This window comes from Myodes glareolus, chromosome 7 (assembly GCF_982192425.1).
Source record: "Myodes glareolus chromosome 7, mMyoGla1.1, whole genome shotgun sequence".
Classification (NCBI taxonomy): domain Eukaryota; kingdom Metazoa; phylum Chordata; class Mammalia; order Rodentia; family Cricetidae; genus Myodes; species Myodes glareolus.
In genome coordinates, this window is record NC_142032.1 from 18,844,336 (window position 1) to 18,864,098 (window position 19,763).

Genomic DNA, 19,763 nt, shown 5'->3' on the forward strand with positions numbered 1-19,763 from the left:
ATCTTAATGTAAAATGCATTTAGGGCAATTTTAAATGTCCTCACCATCTTTAATAGTCTAAATACTGTTCAAAAGTCCAAAGTCTATTTTCAGACTCAAGACAGTCTCTCAATTGTGATCCTCTGTAAAATAAAAAAAATGCTCAGAAAATGAGCATTTAATAAATAATGGCTCAGAAAAAACATTACCATTATAAAAGGGAGGAATTGGTGTATAGTGAGAAAAGACTGGACCAAAGCAAGACTGAAACCCTGAAGGGCAAACATCAAATTGTGTATTCCCAGGGCTGCTTCTTGGGACTTTAGTGTCAAATGGCTTTAGTTCCTAGGCCACTTTGTTGCTGACAACATACGTTTTTCTTAGGGTGGTCCTACTCTCTGTATCTAGCTCTCCTTGACAGATGTCTCATGTTTCTGGCATCTTCAGTATCTTAGTGTATCCACTAAAACCCAGGTCTCACTTTCATAACTTCATGTAGTGGCCTCTGATAACCTTCTAGAAGGAATTCTAGCTGCACCATATATTGCTTGGGTCTTAGTGGCTCTCTGAAACCATGAAGGAAGCATCTATGACTCTTTCCTTATTTCATTGTAGCATTACATAAGAGTAATCAGTAACAATCATATCATAGATTCAATGTAATTCTGTTTTAAAATTTCTGAAAGCCTGACACCAGTGACATACTTTCTTCAGCAATACTCCTTACCCTAAATGTTCCACAACTTTTCCAAACAGCACCATCAACTTGGGATCATATTTCATATACATGACCTGTGAGGGACATTTTTCATTTAAATCATGACACTCACTTCCAAATATTATCACAGAGAAAAATTAAAATTTATTATTAAAAAGGCTAAAATGCTCTTTGTTCCTCCATGGTCAACTGACTATGGCTTCTCATGCAGTGCCAGCTGTGTTACTGAAACAGATGGTAAAGTCTGGAGTAAATAAATTAAACCTGTTTGAGACTTGGTCATCAGGGCTGCCTTTATCTTAGGAAAAGTAGGCATTGTTGCCTTAAATAACCTACTTTCTTTTTACTTAAATTTCATGTTCTACATATTCCAGTATGATCAGTGGCATAATCAAGGAAAAGAACAGAAAGCAAATTATCAAATGGAAAGCCTGTTTTCTCTTCCAGGAGTGAGTTTGATTTCCAATGGTGTGGTGTGATAGTTAATAGACTGCAAATCTACAGCTATCCCTTCTACAATGGAGAGGACTGGAATATACTTGACGTGTGAATTCCAAAGTATTTATTTTTCTGTGTATACTTTCATGTTTGTGCTGAGTATTAACTATGAAATTTAGGACAGCTTTCTGAAGGTTTTTATTGATGCTTTCTGCACCAATGGCTTGCCGAGTTTGGACAAGCTTATTCCAGACAATTTTGACATCATAGAAGAATTCATGATCATAAATCATGCTATCATTGCCACCCATAAGACTGGTAGATTGGAATATTTTTCAGTTAAAAGTTTTTTTATTACTTAGTCTCCTTAGTTGTTATGGATTTGTTTAGGTTGCTATTCTCTTCTTGGTTTGACTTTGGTAATTTGGATGAATCAAGAAATGAACCTGATTTCCTGGCTTATAGGAATACAGGTTTTTAAAGCATTCCCTTATATATTCTCTATTTCTTACATGTGTCTTGTAATTTTCCATGTTCATCTCTTATTTCATTAATTTGGGGCCACTCTTTCTTTTGTTTATTTTTGGCTAAGGGTCTATTGATACTGTATTTTATCAAATAGTCAGCTCTTGGAAACATTAATTAATACCTTTTGTTGTTGTTATTTCTATTTCATTAATTTCTGTGTTGATATTTATTATTCTTTAATGTCTACTGACTTATTTTTTCTTTGATCTCCCAAATTATTCAATTGCATCCTTAAGCTATTGTGCTTTTTCTAAGTTTTTTTTTTAATGTAGGCACATTGGGCTATAAACGTCCCTCTTAGAACTATATTGAATGTGTCCCAGAATTAAATGTAGGTATATTGGGCCATAAACTTTTCTCTTAGAACTGCATTGAATATGTACCAGTAGTTTTGCTATGCTGTATTTTTATTTAGTTACAAGAATAATTTGATTTCTTCTTTGACCTAGTCATCATTTAGCAATGAGTTGTTTAATCTGCATGAGTTTATATACTAGGGGGTTATTTGCTTAAAATTTGAGTTTTATTGCATAATAGTCAGATAGGCTGCCTGGATTATTTCAGGGTATTTTTTTGGTATTTATATGGAAAATTCAGAATATTTTATTTTTATTTGATGTAAGATTTTATTTAGTTCTGAGATTTTTTTGCCCTTGCTTATCTATATCTATCTATCTATCTATCTATCTATCTATCTATCTATCTATCTATCTATCTATCTATCAATCTATCTATCAATTTATCTATCTATCTATTGCTTTTTCCAGACAGGATTTCTCTGTGTAACAGTCTCTGGCTGTCCTGGAACTCACTCTGTACATCAAGCTTTCCCCAAACTTGTATAGGTCCACCTGCCTTTGCCTCCAGGTGCTAGAAAAGGTGTGTACCACCACCTCGTGGCTTTTTTGTGAGATTTATTTTGATCTGTGGTTTTTATTCTATTAGCATACCTTTTATAGATTAAGTGTACCAGAGTTTGATGCATATATGTTTAGTATTGTAATGTTTTCTTAATTAGTTGATACCATGATTAATTGATAGTATGCTCTTTGTCTCTTCTGATTTGTTTTTAGTTTGAAGTATGTTTTATCAGATATTAGGACGTCAATATTTGCTTGCTTCCTAGGCTCATTTGCTTGGAATACTTTTTAAGTTTTTGCCCATCTCTAAAGATAGGTGAGTTTCTTGTAGACAACAGATAAATGAATTTTGTTAATCCATTCAGCTCGTCTGTGTCTGAGGCTATTGCTATTTAGAGTTATTATTCAAAGGTATGTATAGATTGTAATCATTTTGTTGTTCATTTTTTGGGTGTTGTTCTTTTTGTGTTTTAGTTGTGCTTTGCATTTCATTGAATTCTTTGTAGATTTTCTTGACTGTGTTTATTCCTCTTTTTAGTCTGTTTGTATTATGGAAAGATGTTTTTCTCCAACTGCAGTAGACAGTTTTGCTGGCTACTGTAATCTAGGTTGGTAGTCTTGGTGTTTTAGAACTTGAAGTGCATTGTTCCCAAGTCTTGGCTTTCAGAGTTTTCCTAGAGAAATGAGGCATTATTCTGATGGGTTTTCCTTTATATATTACCTGTGTTCTTTTCTCTTGCAGCTTTCAATAGTCTCCCCTGTTTTGTATATTTAGTATTTTAACTATGATATGTCACAGGGTGTTTCTTTTCTGATATTATCCAGTTGGTGTTCTGTGTGCTTCCTGTATCTGCTTGGGCATATTTTTCCTTAGTTCAGTGAAGTGTATTTTTTTTATGATCTTGTTAAAGAGATGATCTATGCTAGTGATCTGGGATTCTTCTCCCTCTTCTATGTCTATAATTCAAAAGTTTTTTTTTAAAATTATGTCTCATATTTCCTGCATGTTCTTCCTGTGCTTTTAAAGTTTTTTTCATATTGTTTTCTTAGTTACTCCTGATCCTCTACTTTGAGTTCCAGTATTCTACTTTCTGCTTGATTCATTCTGCTTGTAAGACTTCGTCCTGAGTTTTATAATTGAGATATTGTTTTCCAATTCTATTTTTGTTTTCTTTTGTGTTCTCTTCAATGTATCTATCTCTATATTGAATTAAGTTTTCAAAACCTGATTTATCTTTATTATTTCACACAGCTGTGTATTTATATTTTCTTGGCCATAACTCAAACATTTGTTACTGTCCTCTTGAAGTTCAGTGGAGTATTTGTTGATGTCTTTTTGTAAAATCTTTGATAAAGGTTATGGTTATTATTTCAAATTCTGTGTCTTGGGATTTATCTACTCTTTTTTTTTTTTTGTAGAGAACTTGTCAGTAGGACTAGTTGGTTTGATGGGGGAAACATTCTGTTTTGGCCATTCATGTTGTTTTTGTTTTTGCAATTTGACCTGGCTTGTAGACTTCTTTGGTTGTGTGATAATTTGGCCTTCCTTAGATTGAGACTGTGCAGGAGATGTGCAAGTTGACCTCGACCAGGTCAAACTGGTGGTGAATGAACTGTTTAACTAGACTAGGTAAAGACAGCTTTCAAAACATGGTTCCAGAGCTTGGCCTATGGTGCAGAGATGATGGTCTAGAATTTGACCTGTTTTGCAAAGATGATGGTTTGGAGCTTGGCCTGTGGTTCAGAGATGGTAGTTGTTGAGGTAAGGATGGGAGAGGGAAACAGTGTCTTTTCAAAGATAACTTTTAAACAAAACAAATTGGAAGACCACATCTTTGGATGTAGGCCTGTGGATACAGAGATGGCCACAGTCAGAGAGGGATGTAGAAGGATGCATGATGGGCATAGGAAAAAGAAGGGACTTATTGCAAAGCTCACATGCAAAGTGGATGCTTAGGTCCTAAGTCTAGAGCTAGGCGTGTGGGTTTGTAACGTAATGTGATTCTCCTCATTTATTTATTTTGAAAAAAATTTCTTTCAATATATTTTGATCATATTCTATTCATCTCTCCAACTTCTCCCAGATCATCCCTAACCCTCTACCTATTCAATTTCATTTTCTCTCTGCTCAAAAACAAAAACTAATGAAAATCAAAACAAACAAAATCCAAATAAGACAAAATGTACTAGGCAAGGATGTTCTCTTCCTTATCTCTTATTCAACATCATTGAAGTACTAGGTAGTATAATAAGGGGAGAAAGAGAACTAAAAAGTACACACACTGGAATTGTAGTTGTTAATATGTCTGTACTTGCATGTAACATGATAATCTACATAAAAAATTCAAAAGAAGCATTGAAAACACTTCCAGAACTAATGAACTTTCTTATTGAAGATTACAATGTCTATATTTAAAGAGAACTCTATTGTAGTTAGTTGTTTTATTGCTCTTTTGTTATTTAGGGACCCATCACCCAACATCCAAATAAATCACATGGAGTCTTATTCTTTCTTATCAGTGCCCTGCCTTACCTTGGCTTGTTTCTAGCCAGCATTTCTTAAATTATCCCATCTACCTCTTGCCTCTTGGATTTTATCTTTCTCAATTTTATACATTTTTCTTTGCTTCTTACTGTGTGGCTTGCTTGTAGCTGGGTGGGTGGCACCTGATGTCTCTTTTCCCTTCTCCTTTTCTTACTCTTTTATCTCTCTCTCCCCAGATTTCTTCTCCTATTTATTCTCTCTGCCTGCCAGCCCTGGCTATCTTTTCTCTTGCCTTGCTATTGGCCATTCAGCTCTTTATTAGACCAATCAAGTATTTTATACAAGCAAATTAACACAACTTCACAGAGGTAAACAAATGCAACATAAAAGAATACAATACATCTTTGCATCATAAAAAATGTAGCTCATCTTTACTATTTTAAATACTCTATATATTCATTTATAATTATAATAAACATTATAATTTGCTAAATATACTATTTAGTATCAAAAATTTAGCTATGTATCAAAATGTAGAGTACATTTATCCTGAAGTATACGAAATAGTAATGAGAGAAATTAAATGTATGGGAAAAAACTTAAGATTATTTATGACATTATTTCTCTTTAATGTGATATATAGATCACTTAAATTTTAGTTAAATCCACATTACAAATTTTTTGTACATATTTGTGTTTGTATGCTTGAACTATAACATACATTCTTATATTGCAAGGGAGTTGTAGTATGTAAAAAAGTTACAAAAAAGCTTAAAAAATAACAAAGCAGAACCTTTCTTAAGACAGTATAAAGATATAGTAATCAAAAGAATATGGTATTAGTAAAATTGTAACGTCAGGTCCGGCTTGCTTGTTGGGGTATCTGTCCCGCCGGGTTCCCTACAGCTGGCAAGCCCCAAAGAAAATCACACAGAGGACTCCATAAGATTATAAATTGATTGGCCCATTAGCTCAGGCTACTTATTAGCTCTTATAACTTATATTAGCCCATTATTTTTTTATCTATGTTAGTCACATACCTTTCACATGCTGTTCAGTACCTTTCTCAGCATGGCAGCTCACATGTTGCTTCTTCAGTTGTCTGGGCAGGACTGGGAGGAATCAGCTTCCTTCTTCCCAGAATTCTAAATGCATCACTTCTACTTCCTGTCTGGTTTTCCTGCCTATACTTCCTGCCTGGCCAATCAGCATTTATTTAAAACATGATTGACAGAATACAGACAATTCTCCGGCACCATAAAAGGAAAAACAATTAGATAAATAGACTAGGATAGGATTGAATTTTTAAAGTCCCCAAATTCGGTAAAGGATTTGTATCTAGACCATACAAAGGACTCATAAGTAAAAGATTAGAAAATTAAAAAAAAATAAAAATAAGAGCAGAAGGTATGAATAGATACTGCTTAAGAAGATATATGAGTGAAATATAAATATATTTAAAATTTCTCACCCCATTACTATTAAGAAGATGGAATTTAAAAGTAGGATGAGGTGCTTTTACAATGAGGTGAGACTTGCTAGAATACCTAATCAAACTAAAAATGCCACGGGTTTTTGAAAAATAGGATGAATCAAGCTGTATATATGGTGTATGATACAACTAGACTGAAGGTTTGGAAAAGAAATCAGGTAACATGAGTAACTTTAATTTGAGTCGCTGCTGAAATATTAAAGAAAAAATCCATTGCAAAACAGTGTTTTGGAGCTAAAGGGCCCTTGGAGGGAGAGAAAAAGACTGTTATTTAAGAAAACTGTTGTTTTTTTTTCAAAAACAGTTAAACATCATATGGAAAAAAAGAATAATTTTGCTCAATAAAGTAATTGGAATTGTCAGTTAATTTCATTCAAGCCTTAGAATGCATTGTTCCATGGCCTTCTGGCCTCCAGGGTTTCTTATGAAATACCTGTTGTTATTCTGCTCAATTTTGCATTGTGCCTGAATCCTATGTATGCAACTTTCAATGTTTATTGTTTGTCCTTTTATCTGTTTAAAAATTGTGGAGAGGAGAGTCTTGACTTGTCTAGCAGGTGCTCTAAGTGTATCTTGTAATATACCTTTCTTGAGATCTGGGAAAGTTTTGTTTTCACTTCATGGAATATATATATTTTTTTTAATCTAGAACACGGATATCCAATTTTTGATCCTGTGACATGAGGTCATCTACCAGCATGTTGGGTTTCATGTATAGCTATCCTGCTACAGATGTGTTCTATGGGCTACAGGATTCACATACCTGATCTAGAGTGCTAATTTTAAGTTTGAATTAATTCTTGTATTCTAAATGTCTTGATTATTTTATCATAATTTCTTGCTTTCTTTATTACTATCTGAATGTGGTAATGCATCAATAATGTCTTCAGATACTCTCAATCTTTTCGAAATTGAGCCATCAGTGTAATCAAGGTGATCAAGGTGAGACTTAAAATCAATTGATTTTTTTTTTTGAGATAGGGACTTTTTCTCAGACTGATGTTAAACTCAAAATCTTCCTGCTTCAATTTCTTAACTGCTAAGAATACAGATGAGCAGCATCATGAGGGGAAGCAAATTAGAACAAAAATTGGTACCACAGTGTAACTTCAAGTTTCTTTCCTGCCTTCCAGAATAACTATTCAGAGGCTTAATATTAATTATAAATGTTTTACTCATGTCTCAGGTTTGTTACTAGCTAGCTCTTAGATTTAAATCAGCCCATTTTTGTTCATCTATGTATTGCCACAAGGCTGTGGCATTACCTCATTTTCTTTTTTTTAAATTTTTTTCTATTTTTTAAAAAAGAAAACAAGCTATCTTTTTATTATAAATACCAATTCAAATTCCCACTTCCTCCTCTCCTCCCATTCCCTCTACTTATCCCCCCATCTCACCTTTACTCCTCAGAATACATTGCTTTGGGGAAGGTCCAAGGCCCTCCCTACTATATCTAGGCTGAGCAAGGTATTCATACAAAGAGAATGGGTTCCCAAAACGCCAGTACAAGCAGTAGGGATAAATCCTGGTGCCACTGCCAGCGTCCCCGCAGACTGCCCCAGCCATGCAACTGTCAACCACATTCAGAGGGATTATTTTGGTCCTAGGCTTGTTTCTTCCCAGTCTGACTGGCATTGACAAGCTCCTATTAGCTCGGATAGACTGTTTCAATGGGTGTACCCATCATGGTCTTGACCTCTTTGGTCATAATCTCATTCCTCCCACTCTTCAACTGGACTTTGTGAGCTCAGTCCAGTGCTCCGATACAGGTCTCTGCCTATGTTTCCATAAGTTGCTGGATGAAGGTTCTATGGTGATATATAAGATATTCATCAGTCTGACTACAGGGCAAGGCCAGTTTTGGCACCTTCTCCTCTATTGCTTAAGGTCTTAGCTGGGGTCATTCTTGTGGGTTCCTGGGAATTTCTCTAGAGTCATGTTTCTTTCTAACAATATAATGGCTCCCTCAATGAAGATATCTCTTTCCTTGCTCTCATCTCTGTCCTTTCTCCATCTTGACTATCCCATTCCCTCAAGTTCTCCTTGCCCCTCCCCTTTTCCCCTCTTCTTCCCCTTCCATCCTCTCTTCTCCCCTTCACCCCTATGTTCCCAATTTTATCATGTGACCTTGTCTATTTCTACTTTCCAGGCATGTTTATTTTTTTTCTATGTATGTTTTTCTTAGGGTTCACTTGTTACCTAGCTTCTCAAGGATCATGAACCATAGGCTCAATATCCTTTGTTTATAGCTAGTATCCACTTTGGAGTGAGTACATACCAGTACCATATTCATCTTTTTTTTTTTTTGGTCTGGGTTGTCTCACTCAGGATGGTGTTTTCTTTTTCTTTTTTGGTTTAAGTATCTATCTAAATTTTAGCAGATTAACTTGTAAACAGTGTAAGTGCAATTTCTACTAATTGGAATATGTATATCTGAATATCATAGTATGAACTTTATGTGTTCAATATGTTTAACTGTTTATATATAACTTTCCATTTTGGAAAGTAATAACCAAAGTAATTTGAATAAGTTAAAAACTGTAAAAGAAAGCGGTAGGCCGCTTCTTGTCGCCCACCCAGCTAGCTTTACCCGAAATAATTACACAGAAACTGTATTCATATACACTGCCTGGCCCATTACCTCCAGCTTCTTATTGGCTAACTCTCAACCAATTTCTAATAATCAACCTATTTCTAATAATCTGTATGCCACCATGAGTTCGTGGCTTACTGGGAAAGATTCAGCATGTCTGACCTGGCAGCTCCATGGTGGGCAGCTCTCTTGACTCTGCTTTCTTCCTCCCAGAATTCAGTTCTGTTTTCCCCGCCTACCTATGTTCTGACCTATCAGGCCAGGCAGTTTTCTTTATTAATTAACCAATGAAAGCAACAGACAGATAGAAGACTCTCCTACATCATTTCCCCTTTTTCTGTTTAAACAAAAAGGAAAGCTGTAACTTGAACATAGTAAAATTACATATGACAAAATAGTTATCAAGCAAGAATTACAGTTACAATATTTATATCTACTTTATCTTTTATCATAACTAAGGAAAACTATAACTATCTACCCATTCTTCAACTCTATCAAAGACTCCAGAAGGATATAATATTACCTAAGTAAACAAGAAGTAAGCAACTTCTAAAACTTCAGAAATGACAGAGACATCTTACTGTCTGGACAGTCACCCAAAGTTCCTCTGTACTGTTGGGGCATCCATCTTCAGCCTTCAGGCCCATAGTATCCAGCAGACATTTCCATGAAGCAAGAAATTTCAAAGGCAGTTCAGTCACTATCTGCTGTGTCCTACAAATTCGTTCTGGTAATAGTAAAAGCAAAACAAATGCCTCCCAACAAAAAACAAACTCACACAAAACTTTTAAAATAACGACTACAATACCAGCGACCATAGAAAAGAAACTAGAAGGGAAAACACTTTAAATTGCTTATATTAATGAAAATATAATTAAATATAAGAAGAGAAAAAGGATGAAAATGAGAAAGGACAGAAGAAAATACTGAGTTAATACTAGATATAGCTGGATTAAGATTTATAAAAATAGTGAGAGGAAACAAAGCAAATCTAAACAATCAAATATAGAAAATGAAAAGAAAAAATATCAAAACAAACCAGAGGGCCTTTCTCTCCAAGGAATGGGGATATCCTCTCATCTACTTCTATTTACTTTTTTTTCAAATCACCAAGTATTGGGGTGGAGGGTAGTAGGACAGTGTAATGTGTCCCTTCTCAGATACAGTCAAACTCACTTTCCAGAACCATGTTAAATGTGCTGTCTTTGTTTCAAGGGAAGTTAGAAAAGTTTCTGACAATGACTTTCAGTCTCTATAACAGAGGAGGAGAGCACAGTGCAATGTCTGCCACGATCTTTGATTAGATTGTTGTGTGGATTCAATGAAATAATCTAAAATTTAAATAATTTCAACATTTAAAATAAATACTTCTATTCAAAATTTAAAGAAATTAATATTTTAAATAAATACTTTACTCCTCTTCTATCGGGTAATTTTTAAAACTAGAATTTTTGACTTTGTTTTGACTCTGTCTTTTACTTAATTCATTCTCTGCATATAAATCTCATAAAATCTGAGATTATTTATGTCAATTAGCTAATTTTATTGCCTATTTCCAAAAGTTGGTACAAATATATTTAGGTATAAGGAATGCATCCTTTCCATCCATCTCTTGTTTTATCTAAGAACTAGAATGGACTGTTTTCAAATCTGGCTATTATTTGTGGTCACATATCCTAACCTTCATGTGTTGAGTTTCTATTTTTAGATGGGACATTCTTTGGGGTAGGGTCTCATAAAATCCTGCTTGTTCAGATTATTACCCTACCCTTCTTGCCTTGTTCTGTCCTGTGTTTTCTGGCAGGTGTTTTTGAGCACTGCTTGGGAACTCTTTCATATTAGTGAACTTACTATGGCATTTTCACCCCATTTGAAACCATTAGCTTCAGCAGTGTCAGAGGCTCTTTCTAGTTCTTTCCCATAAAATCTGTTGATTAGCTATGTAAAACTTGGAAGTTTCTAGAGTTGCTATCCAGATTGCTTTGAACAGTATCACCTATTCCTATTAGAATCAGACAAATTAGGTTTTAATTGACAAAATGGAGAAATAACTTCCGTACATTATGGTATATATAATGTGTTTCCTAATAGATAGGAAGCATTCTATATGAGTGGTTTTTTTTTTTTTCTGAGGAAGACTGTTTTCTCAAAGCTATATTTGCTCTCAGTACAAAATCACACTGAGTTACAAAAGGCGACCTGTCGTTAATGAAAAAACAGCAGGGGAGAGGCTGTTTTTTCAGTTAGTGACTGAGCTCTCTTTGTTACTTCAAAGACTCAAAAGTGTTTCTGGACTGACAAAATGACTTCCTGATCAGATTGAAGCTATTTTCACAGTAATACATGGAAAATAGCAGGAGAGTCCCTGATGAGGTAACCCACGGGATGGCAGTCCTAACTTAGGCTGAGTGGTCTGGCTGGAAAATGAATTGAAAATAAACCAAGTATTTAGACTATTTGTTCTTGGTTCTAGGCAGAAAGTAGAGGAAGTTATTGTTATAGCTCCTAGAATTCGAAGATGTTTTAGTATTCCTTCTGGAGAATGACAGATGATGTTTAGAAAAAGCCCCAGAAGGTAAATAAATCCTGAAGGTGAACTAAGAAGGAACATGTTTTTGACGTCTTTAGTTAGGCCAGAGAGAGCTAAGTATCAGAAATTGTCAAATAATTGGAAAATAAGGAGAGAAACATAGGATTCAGTATGGAGCTAAAGAACCCTCTTGGGTATTACTTCTTCATATTTTCAATTTGATAAAAAAGCTGGTAATTTATAAATTCTGCCATGTTGGGTTAATAAAAAATATCTTCTACACAAGTATGCCTTTTGTTTTGTTTTACTGCCTGTCATCTTTATTTTTGTAGACATTGTCCGGAGTGATGTTGCCTTGGATAAACAGAAAGGCTGCAAGATTGCCCAGCATCCTGATATTATGCTGGAGCTCCAGAGAGAGAAGGCAGCTCAGATGCATCTGGTCCTTCTGAAAGAGCAGTTCTCCAATACTTACAGTAATCTCATATTAACAGGTAATAGAACCTTAGAGCATTGTTAGATATTGATGACCTCTGACGGTTAACAAGTTAATGCGTAGGAGATACTAGTGTGACATCCAAATGAGTCCACATCTGCTTGTCTTTACCCACTCTACTGCATTTTAATTGTGACTACTCTTTTCTTCCTACGACAAATATTTCTTGAGGTCTGCAGATAGTTTTGGTTTAACGTTATGGGTGAGTCTCCGTGTTTTTTAAATGATAGAACCAGTGGAAAATTAATGAAGTTTTATGAAAATACAGCTTTCTAAATGTGTGCCAATAGATTTGAGAGGGTTACTAAATTTGGAAGTAGCTATTTTCTTTTTTCTGCTTATGCCCTTTCTATGAACTTGGTAAATATGAAAACAAAGTGTAAAAATGATAATGATCTTCATATAGAACTGAGAATGTTCTATTCCTGATAGTGTTTGGAAGTATCTGTGGGCTTGATTTTCTTTTTAATCATAGAGTTTTCAGACTAAACTGGACTTACCCACATCCATGGTTCTAGAAATAAATAGGAGTTAAACTGCAAAGGAAAACAACATTTTGCAGCACTGCCTAGAAACCTTTCTGGTAAACAACATGCAAGGTGCATATTTTGTTAGGCTTTGTAAAGATTTTTCACATGGACGCTACTGTGAGAGTTCTTTAGGCAAGATGAACTAAGAACCATCTCAGTTGCCTTCAGTTTCTTGAGAGCATTTAAGGTACACTTGATGACTGTTTTGAATGAACTTTTTAACAAGTTAAAACTGTGTTTTTTTTTTGTTTATGAATGGTTACGAATGAAAAAAGATGGGGTATCTGACAGTATGAACAGCTCATATTTATTTTTGCGAACTCTATGTTTGAAAAATTTCTACTTTTTTTTACATGCTTCCTAGCATTTCCCCAGGAATTGCTGAGTGGCAACCAAATTGTTTTACTTTTGTAAAAGCACAAGACTCTTTCAACTTTTCATCCTGTACCTGGTGGAAACCCAGTAGCATGAGATGAGAGCCAAGTTAAATGTGGCTTTGGTGAGCAGGGGAGAGGATTATGGATTCCATAAGTGTAGGCTGTGTTTTACTCTTTGATAGGGTATTAAGGAGGGAATACTTAAAAATGATTTATGACCAATGCATGTATTTTCCTAAATTTGCTAGTAAGACTAAGTTTAAGTTTAGATGTTTGAAAAGAGTATAGATTTTTTTCTCCAGATTTCTTTAGCTTATTCCAAAATGTGCGCAAGTATACATATTTATCTTTTCCAATTTAGCTATTAAAATGAAGTATTTTTATTCCCCCTTACTCTAACAATTTTAGTATTGTATTAGTGAGGTCATACCCTGTGTTCTTTATTATAGCATACAAAAGACTTTAGAGTAATTCTAACCCTAAACTGCAGATCCAGAGTATGGTTCAAAGGCATATTATCTTTGAAAACACTAGAGTTCTATTGAGTTCAATGGAATCTTTCTAATTCTCAGTAACATAATCCCTTTGGATGTTTATTCACAGTTCAAACTGTTGGAATCAACATTGTCAACTTTTACCCTGACAACTTGCTTACGTTCTACTAAACAAACTTACCCTAGAGAAGAGCCTCTTTCCTGCTCTCACTTCTCCCAAGCTGCTTCAAAGCGTCCTCAGGCATTCTCCACATTTTTCACTCGTGTGCCTTTGTACAGAGGTGGTACCTTGCAGCAGACAGAGCATTTGGTGTGCCCTGCTTTGTTTACGTGAAAGTTCAAAAGGTTTCAGTTCCAGGTGCTGGGGAGAGATGGAGTCATTTCAGTTTCGTACCAATGGTAAAACTATTTTAATGTCCTTTAACTAAGTCTTTGATTTTACACAGTGCGGTTTTCTAATTGTTATGAAGTTTAATCCTTGATTTCTTATATAAATCTTGAGAACATGGTCTCCGGACAGCTAAACATAATATTTAAACATAACTAAACTAAGTTTTGTAAATATTTCCCTTTTCAGTGATGAATGTATATTGGTAAGGAGGGTGAAGTCGAAGGGGCATGACCACTCAAATGAATTGACTTTCTATACCAACATATTCCGAACACCTACTTGAGGGCTTCTATTTGGTGATAGTCTACTTATTCTTTCAATAGCTCTGTCATACTCTATGAAATTTTTGCAATGAAAGTACTTAGAAAACTAGGCCACTAAATCTCAGGAAAAGTTAAGTTTCTCTTACCCTCCCGTATTCTTTATAGACTTTCATGTATATGTTTTGAAGTTTTATAATAATTGCTTTTTGGCAAGTTAATAGTATATATAATAATATCTTTGAAAGGTGTAGTATATATTCCAAATTAAAAGTAGATCCCTTATCTGTAAGTATTCTACCTTTAGCTGATGTGAATGTTAACCTTGATTGAGGTAAGAATTCTCACTTAATAGCCTATATTTCAACTGATAACTTTTAATCAGCTACTCCTTAGATGAGGAAAAATGATAATCTATGTTTGAAAGTATTGTAATATCACTTTTGAAAAATAGACCTTTCAACTCTATTGTTGTTTCAGTTAATGGAAACTAATACAGAAAACTAGACTTTATTGCATTATATTTACTCATAAATCATATTTTAAATAAACATTAATGATACTTTCATTTATGTATTTACTTGTCTGTTCAGTGTGTGTGTGTGTGTGTGTGTGTGTGTGTGTATGCATGTGTAGGTCAGAGGACAGACAGCTTTCACGAGTTGGTTTTTTCATTCCACATTGTGAGTTTCTGGGATTGAACTGAGGTCGTTAGGCCTGGTAGCAAGTACTTTACCCATTGAGCTATATTGTCATCCCTTTTCCAATGCTGTCTTAATGTTCTCATTTAAATGATTTACATTGTATTGCAAAAAACTACGACCTTTGCTTAGCATTTAGTTAGCTATAACTTTATATTATTGGACGGTAGTAGAGACATTCCAATAGTGTTAAAATAGGACTATAATTAAATGGTGGTGCGTTGTGTCCTTCAATTTTCATTCAAACTTGCTAACATGGATATGTATGACTATGCTGAAGTCTCTTCAGCATGAGAATAGTCATTGTTCATATAACTAAGGGAACAATGAAAGTGCTTAGAGGAGGAAGAATGGAAAGGGAGCCTTTTAGAGAGAACAAGGATCAAGTCTTAACATTTCTTATGCTCTCATGATTTTTAATACAGTAGTGCGTGTAAACTTGTTGGCATGTTCTATTATATATATATAGTGCATTAATCTCAAGACTACTTCTAAGGAATAATATTAACATAGCTTAAAAAAGGTGAAATTTTTCTTCCCTTCCACCTCTTCCCCCTTAATGGTATAAAAAGAACATTTGTGATAGATCTTTGTTATAATATGAAAAAAAACCAAATTCAAATGAGTGACTATAACTATGTTTAATGAAGTCAAAAGAGGACATAAAAAATCCTAAATGAGTTCTAAGAGGGCAGATTCTATTATGAAACAGGATAAGAAAGAGGACTCAATAAAGAAAGGAGTACTAATAAAAATGAAATTGAAAATTGGAAAGACTGTAAGAGTCAGGGTAGGTGAAGGACACCAGGAGAACATGGCCCACTGAATCAACTAAGCAGAGCTCACAAGGTCTCACAGAGACTGAAGCAACAAGCACGGGGCCTGCATAGATCTGCACCAGGTCCTCTGCATATATATTATGGGTGATAATAGTTTGGTGTTTTGAGGGACTTCAATGTGAGAGGGTGTATCTCTGCCCTTTTGCCTGATCTTGGGACTCATTTCCTCCTATTGGGTTGTTTAAGCCTCAATATGAGGGTTTTGTATCTTTCTTTGTTGTATTTGTCTCTTGGAAACATGTTTTTTTCTGAAGTAGAATGGAGGGGTAGTGGATCTGGGGGGAGTGGAGCAGGGAGGCAGGGAGGACTGGAGGGAGGAGAAACTGGTCGGGATGTATTGTATGAGAGAAGAATTGGTTTTCAGCAAAACTAAAAGAAAATAGAAAGGGAGAAAAACTCAAGTCAGATAAACAACAACCGCCTACAAAACATCTCAGTGGAAAGATTCATCAATAGTATAGGCCAAGTGGAAGACAGATTATCAGATCTTGAAGACAAAGTAGATTATTTAGAATAGTTAGACAATGATGAAAATAGAATATTAAGAAAGAACACACAGATATAAGATCTATGGAATATTTTTAAAAGACTTATTTTTGAATGATGGAAATAAAGGAGGGAGAAGGAGCTCAAGTTAAAGGCATAGTAAGCATAGTCAATAAAATAATAGGATGAAATACCCCAAACCTAGAGAAAGAGATTTTTATGCAGATAGAGAAGGTACTTAGATTAGAATGCAAAGAAAAAACCCTCCTCATGTCATACTGTAGTAAAGAATTATGGCCAAGAAAGACTATATAAACCCCAAACAGCATCAGATTTCTCAACAGAAATTCTAAAAGCTAGGAGAACATGGGATATTGAATATCAAGCTTTGGAAGATGGTTAAACCAAGAAAATTGGTTCATAAATAAAGAGGAATGAAAAATTTTCTACGATAAGCACAAACTAGAGGGAATCATGACTAAGCTTGGACTACAGGAATCCTAGATACAGAATACTCTAAAGAGAAAGAAGAACACAGCCATGAAGCCACAGGAAAGGATGAACTTCACTAGAATAGTAAATATGTAATGAGAATTAATGAAGTATCAAACATAGAAAAAACAACAATGAATACATCTTTAGTAATCACTCTGAATCTTTTTTGAGATTTTGTTTATTTTATGTATTTGAATGCTTTCCTTACACATATGTCTGTGAGGCACATGTGTGCAGTATACATGGAGGCTGAAAGAGGGTGTCTGATCTCCTGGAATTGGAGCTATAGATGGTTGTTAGCTGCCATGTGGATACTGGGAATTGAATCCAGGTCCTCTGGAAGAAGAGGTCAGTACTCTTAATTGTTGAGTTATTGCTCTTGTTGCAGTAACTCTCAATCTTAATTTTCTCAGTTCTCCAAGTAAAGGCTAGCAAACTGGATTAGAAAATAGGACCCAGGAAATACATCTCATTGGCAAAGACAAACATAGCCTTAGGGTAAAGAAATGGAATAAAGATATTCCAGGGTGATGAAACTAGGGAGCAAGCAGATGTAGCAATATTAATATGTGACAAATTAGACTTCAAACTTAGAAGAGAAAGAAGGTAATTTCATTTCGAAAAGTCCATCATGAGAATGTTCTCACTCTTAATATATGTTCATTGAATGTCAGTGCACCTAATGTCATAAAGCAAAAGGTCTAGCCTCACCTTCCCACAATTTTTGTAGTAGACTTCAATGCCCCACTCAAATGAATTAACAGGGCATATAAACAAAAAAGTAAAGAAAAAGATATCAGAATTCGAGAAGAAATGGATAAATTTATGCATACATTTGACCTACCGAAATTAAACCAAGATGGTGTGGGAGAATTGTCTGTATTCTGTCAATCATGTATTTTAATAAAACGCTGATTGGCCAGGCAGGAAGTATAGGTGGGTCAACCAGACAGGAAGTAGAGGCGGGGCAATGAGAATAGGATAAGGCTAGGGAGGAAGAAACTCCCTCGGCATTCCTGCGCAGATCACTGAAGAAGCAACATGTAAGCTGCCCCTGCTGGAAAAGGTACTGAGCCATTATGGCTAACATAGATGAGAATAATGGGTTAATATAAGTTATAAGAGTTAACAAGAAGCCTGACCTAATGAGCCAATCAGTTTATAACCTTATGGAATCTTGTGTGTGATTTTCCTTGGGACTTGCTGGCTTGTTGGGGTACTGGACAGGACAGAAACCCCAACAAGCCAGCCCCCTCATACTACACCAAGAGGATCACAACAACTTAAACAGGACTATAAAAAGTAATGAGATTGAAGCAGGAATTAAAAAAAAAAGCTCCCAAGTAAAAGGAAGCCTTGGCTCTGATGAATTCCTCACTCAACCCTATCCAACATTTAAGGAATTAACACCATGTTTCAAACTATCCCATTACTCAAAAAGGAAAGGAATGACTACGAACCTATTCTGCGAAGCTAACCTGGAAAAGGAAACAACAAAGAAAATTATAGGCTAATCTCTGTGATTAGCATAGATGTAAACATTCTTAATAAAATTTGTGCAAATCAAATGCTCCTTGTGTCTTCTAAGGAAATCTACTTTCCTCATCCCAAGTCCTTAGCTGCCTCAGAACTAACACTTATTCCAAATAATGTAGGTGGAGTATTGAGTAGTTATGTGCATGATTTCTTTCAATTAGAATACTTTTGGTGTTCTATCTTTTGTTGCATAGATCAACATTTCATTGCTTTTTAACTTGATGAGTCGTATTTTGTTATATGTATAGTCTATAGCTTATTTACTCAGATGTAGGAGTTAGATTGTTTTGTTTCATGGGAAATGTCTATTTAGTTTTACAAAGTATCCCTCAGTTTGATTTCCAAGGTGGCTAAAACACTTTGTATGTGTGTGAAATTTTGGTTTCTTCAGATTCTAACCGGCAGTTGGTACTGTCAGTCTTAATTTTAGCTATTCTTATGATTAGCATTTCTCCCCTTACAATTTATAGTCTAATTAGAGAAAGAAGATTTTTCAATGTTATCTGTTTCCACTTAAGAACATAGTATATCTTTCTACCTGTTCAGCTATGTCATTTGATAATATTTTATCATTTTATTCCTATGACTTTATTATTGATTTATTCTTTAATGTTTTAGTTTTGTTTATATCAAGGGTGAATTTCCTTTTTTTAAAAAATAATTTTTCTATCATAGGCAGAACTATATTTAGCTCATGTTCATTTCCTTTACTAAATCTTCACGTTTTTGTATGTGTTTTATTTCTTTTTCCTTTCTTTTCTTTTAAGTTGCATGTATTCTTTCCGTGGAGCTAATTACAATGTTCATGAGAAGACATTGTAGGGTAGGGATGCCTGTTTTCCTCTAGCTTGTGCAAGAAATTCCAGATAGGTGTAGTTGGGCATAAGCAGAGAAGCAGAGTTATCTTTTGCTACAGAGGACTGTAATGGTTGTGCTCCTGGTGCAAAATTCCTGGGAGTGTGGGTGAACCTACTGCAGAAAGCAATGTCAGCACCTGGATATCTTTTAGTCTATTGTTAGATTTGCTTGTGTGTGTGTGTGTGTGTGTGTGTGTGTGTGCTTTATGTGTGGTATGCTTGTGTGATTACAGGTGTCCACATAGGCCAGTTTTGAATTCCATGGAGGTGGAGTTACTAGCAAGTTAATGTGGGTTCTGGGGAACTGGTCGTCTTCAACATTGTTATGTGCTCTTAACCACAAAGACCTATCTCCAGCTATAGATTTTCTTATTTCTAATAGCTTATTCCTTTAGTAGAATTTCTTATATGTGTACTTTTTAGGTGTGTCTTATTTTCTTTGTGTCTTATTTTTAAATCAAAGATGTAGTTCATCTTATTTATTCTCTAAATTTCTATCAATTTTTTCTTTCAGTTTCTTAAAATCTCTAAAATATTTTTTTTTATCTACCAAACATCATTTTTATTTTCAAAGATGTATAAGATTAGATACGTTGAAACTTCTTGATTTTGTTTTTTTTTTTTTTAGTAAATTTTATTAAATTATAAAAGTTTCCATTTCCGCCCCCCCCTCCCAAC

At 34.8% G+C, this 19,763-nt stretch overlaps 1 protein-coding gene across 3 annotated transcripts in view; it reads left to right on the forward strand.

Annotated features, from left to right (window-relative positions):
• The window catches only part of Hpse2 (heparanase 2 (inactive)), a 602,385-nt gene that overhangs the window by 68,796 nt on the left and 513,826 nt on the right, over positions 1–19,763 (forward strand). For 2 of the 3 annotated variants that reach the window (XM_085693953.2, XM_085693952.2), the window contains exon 3: positions 11,956–12,117. The exons of the other annotated variant lie outside the window; for it this stretch is intronic. In XM_085693953.2, the coding sequence (XP_085550079.1) occupies positions 11,956–12,117 (162 nt within the window). The remainder of the gene's footprint in view (positions 1–11,955; positions 12,118–19,763) is intronic. 3 annotated transcript variants of the gene reach the window in all.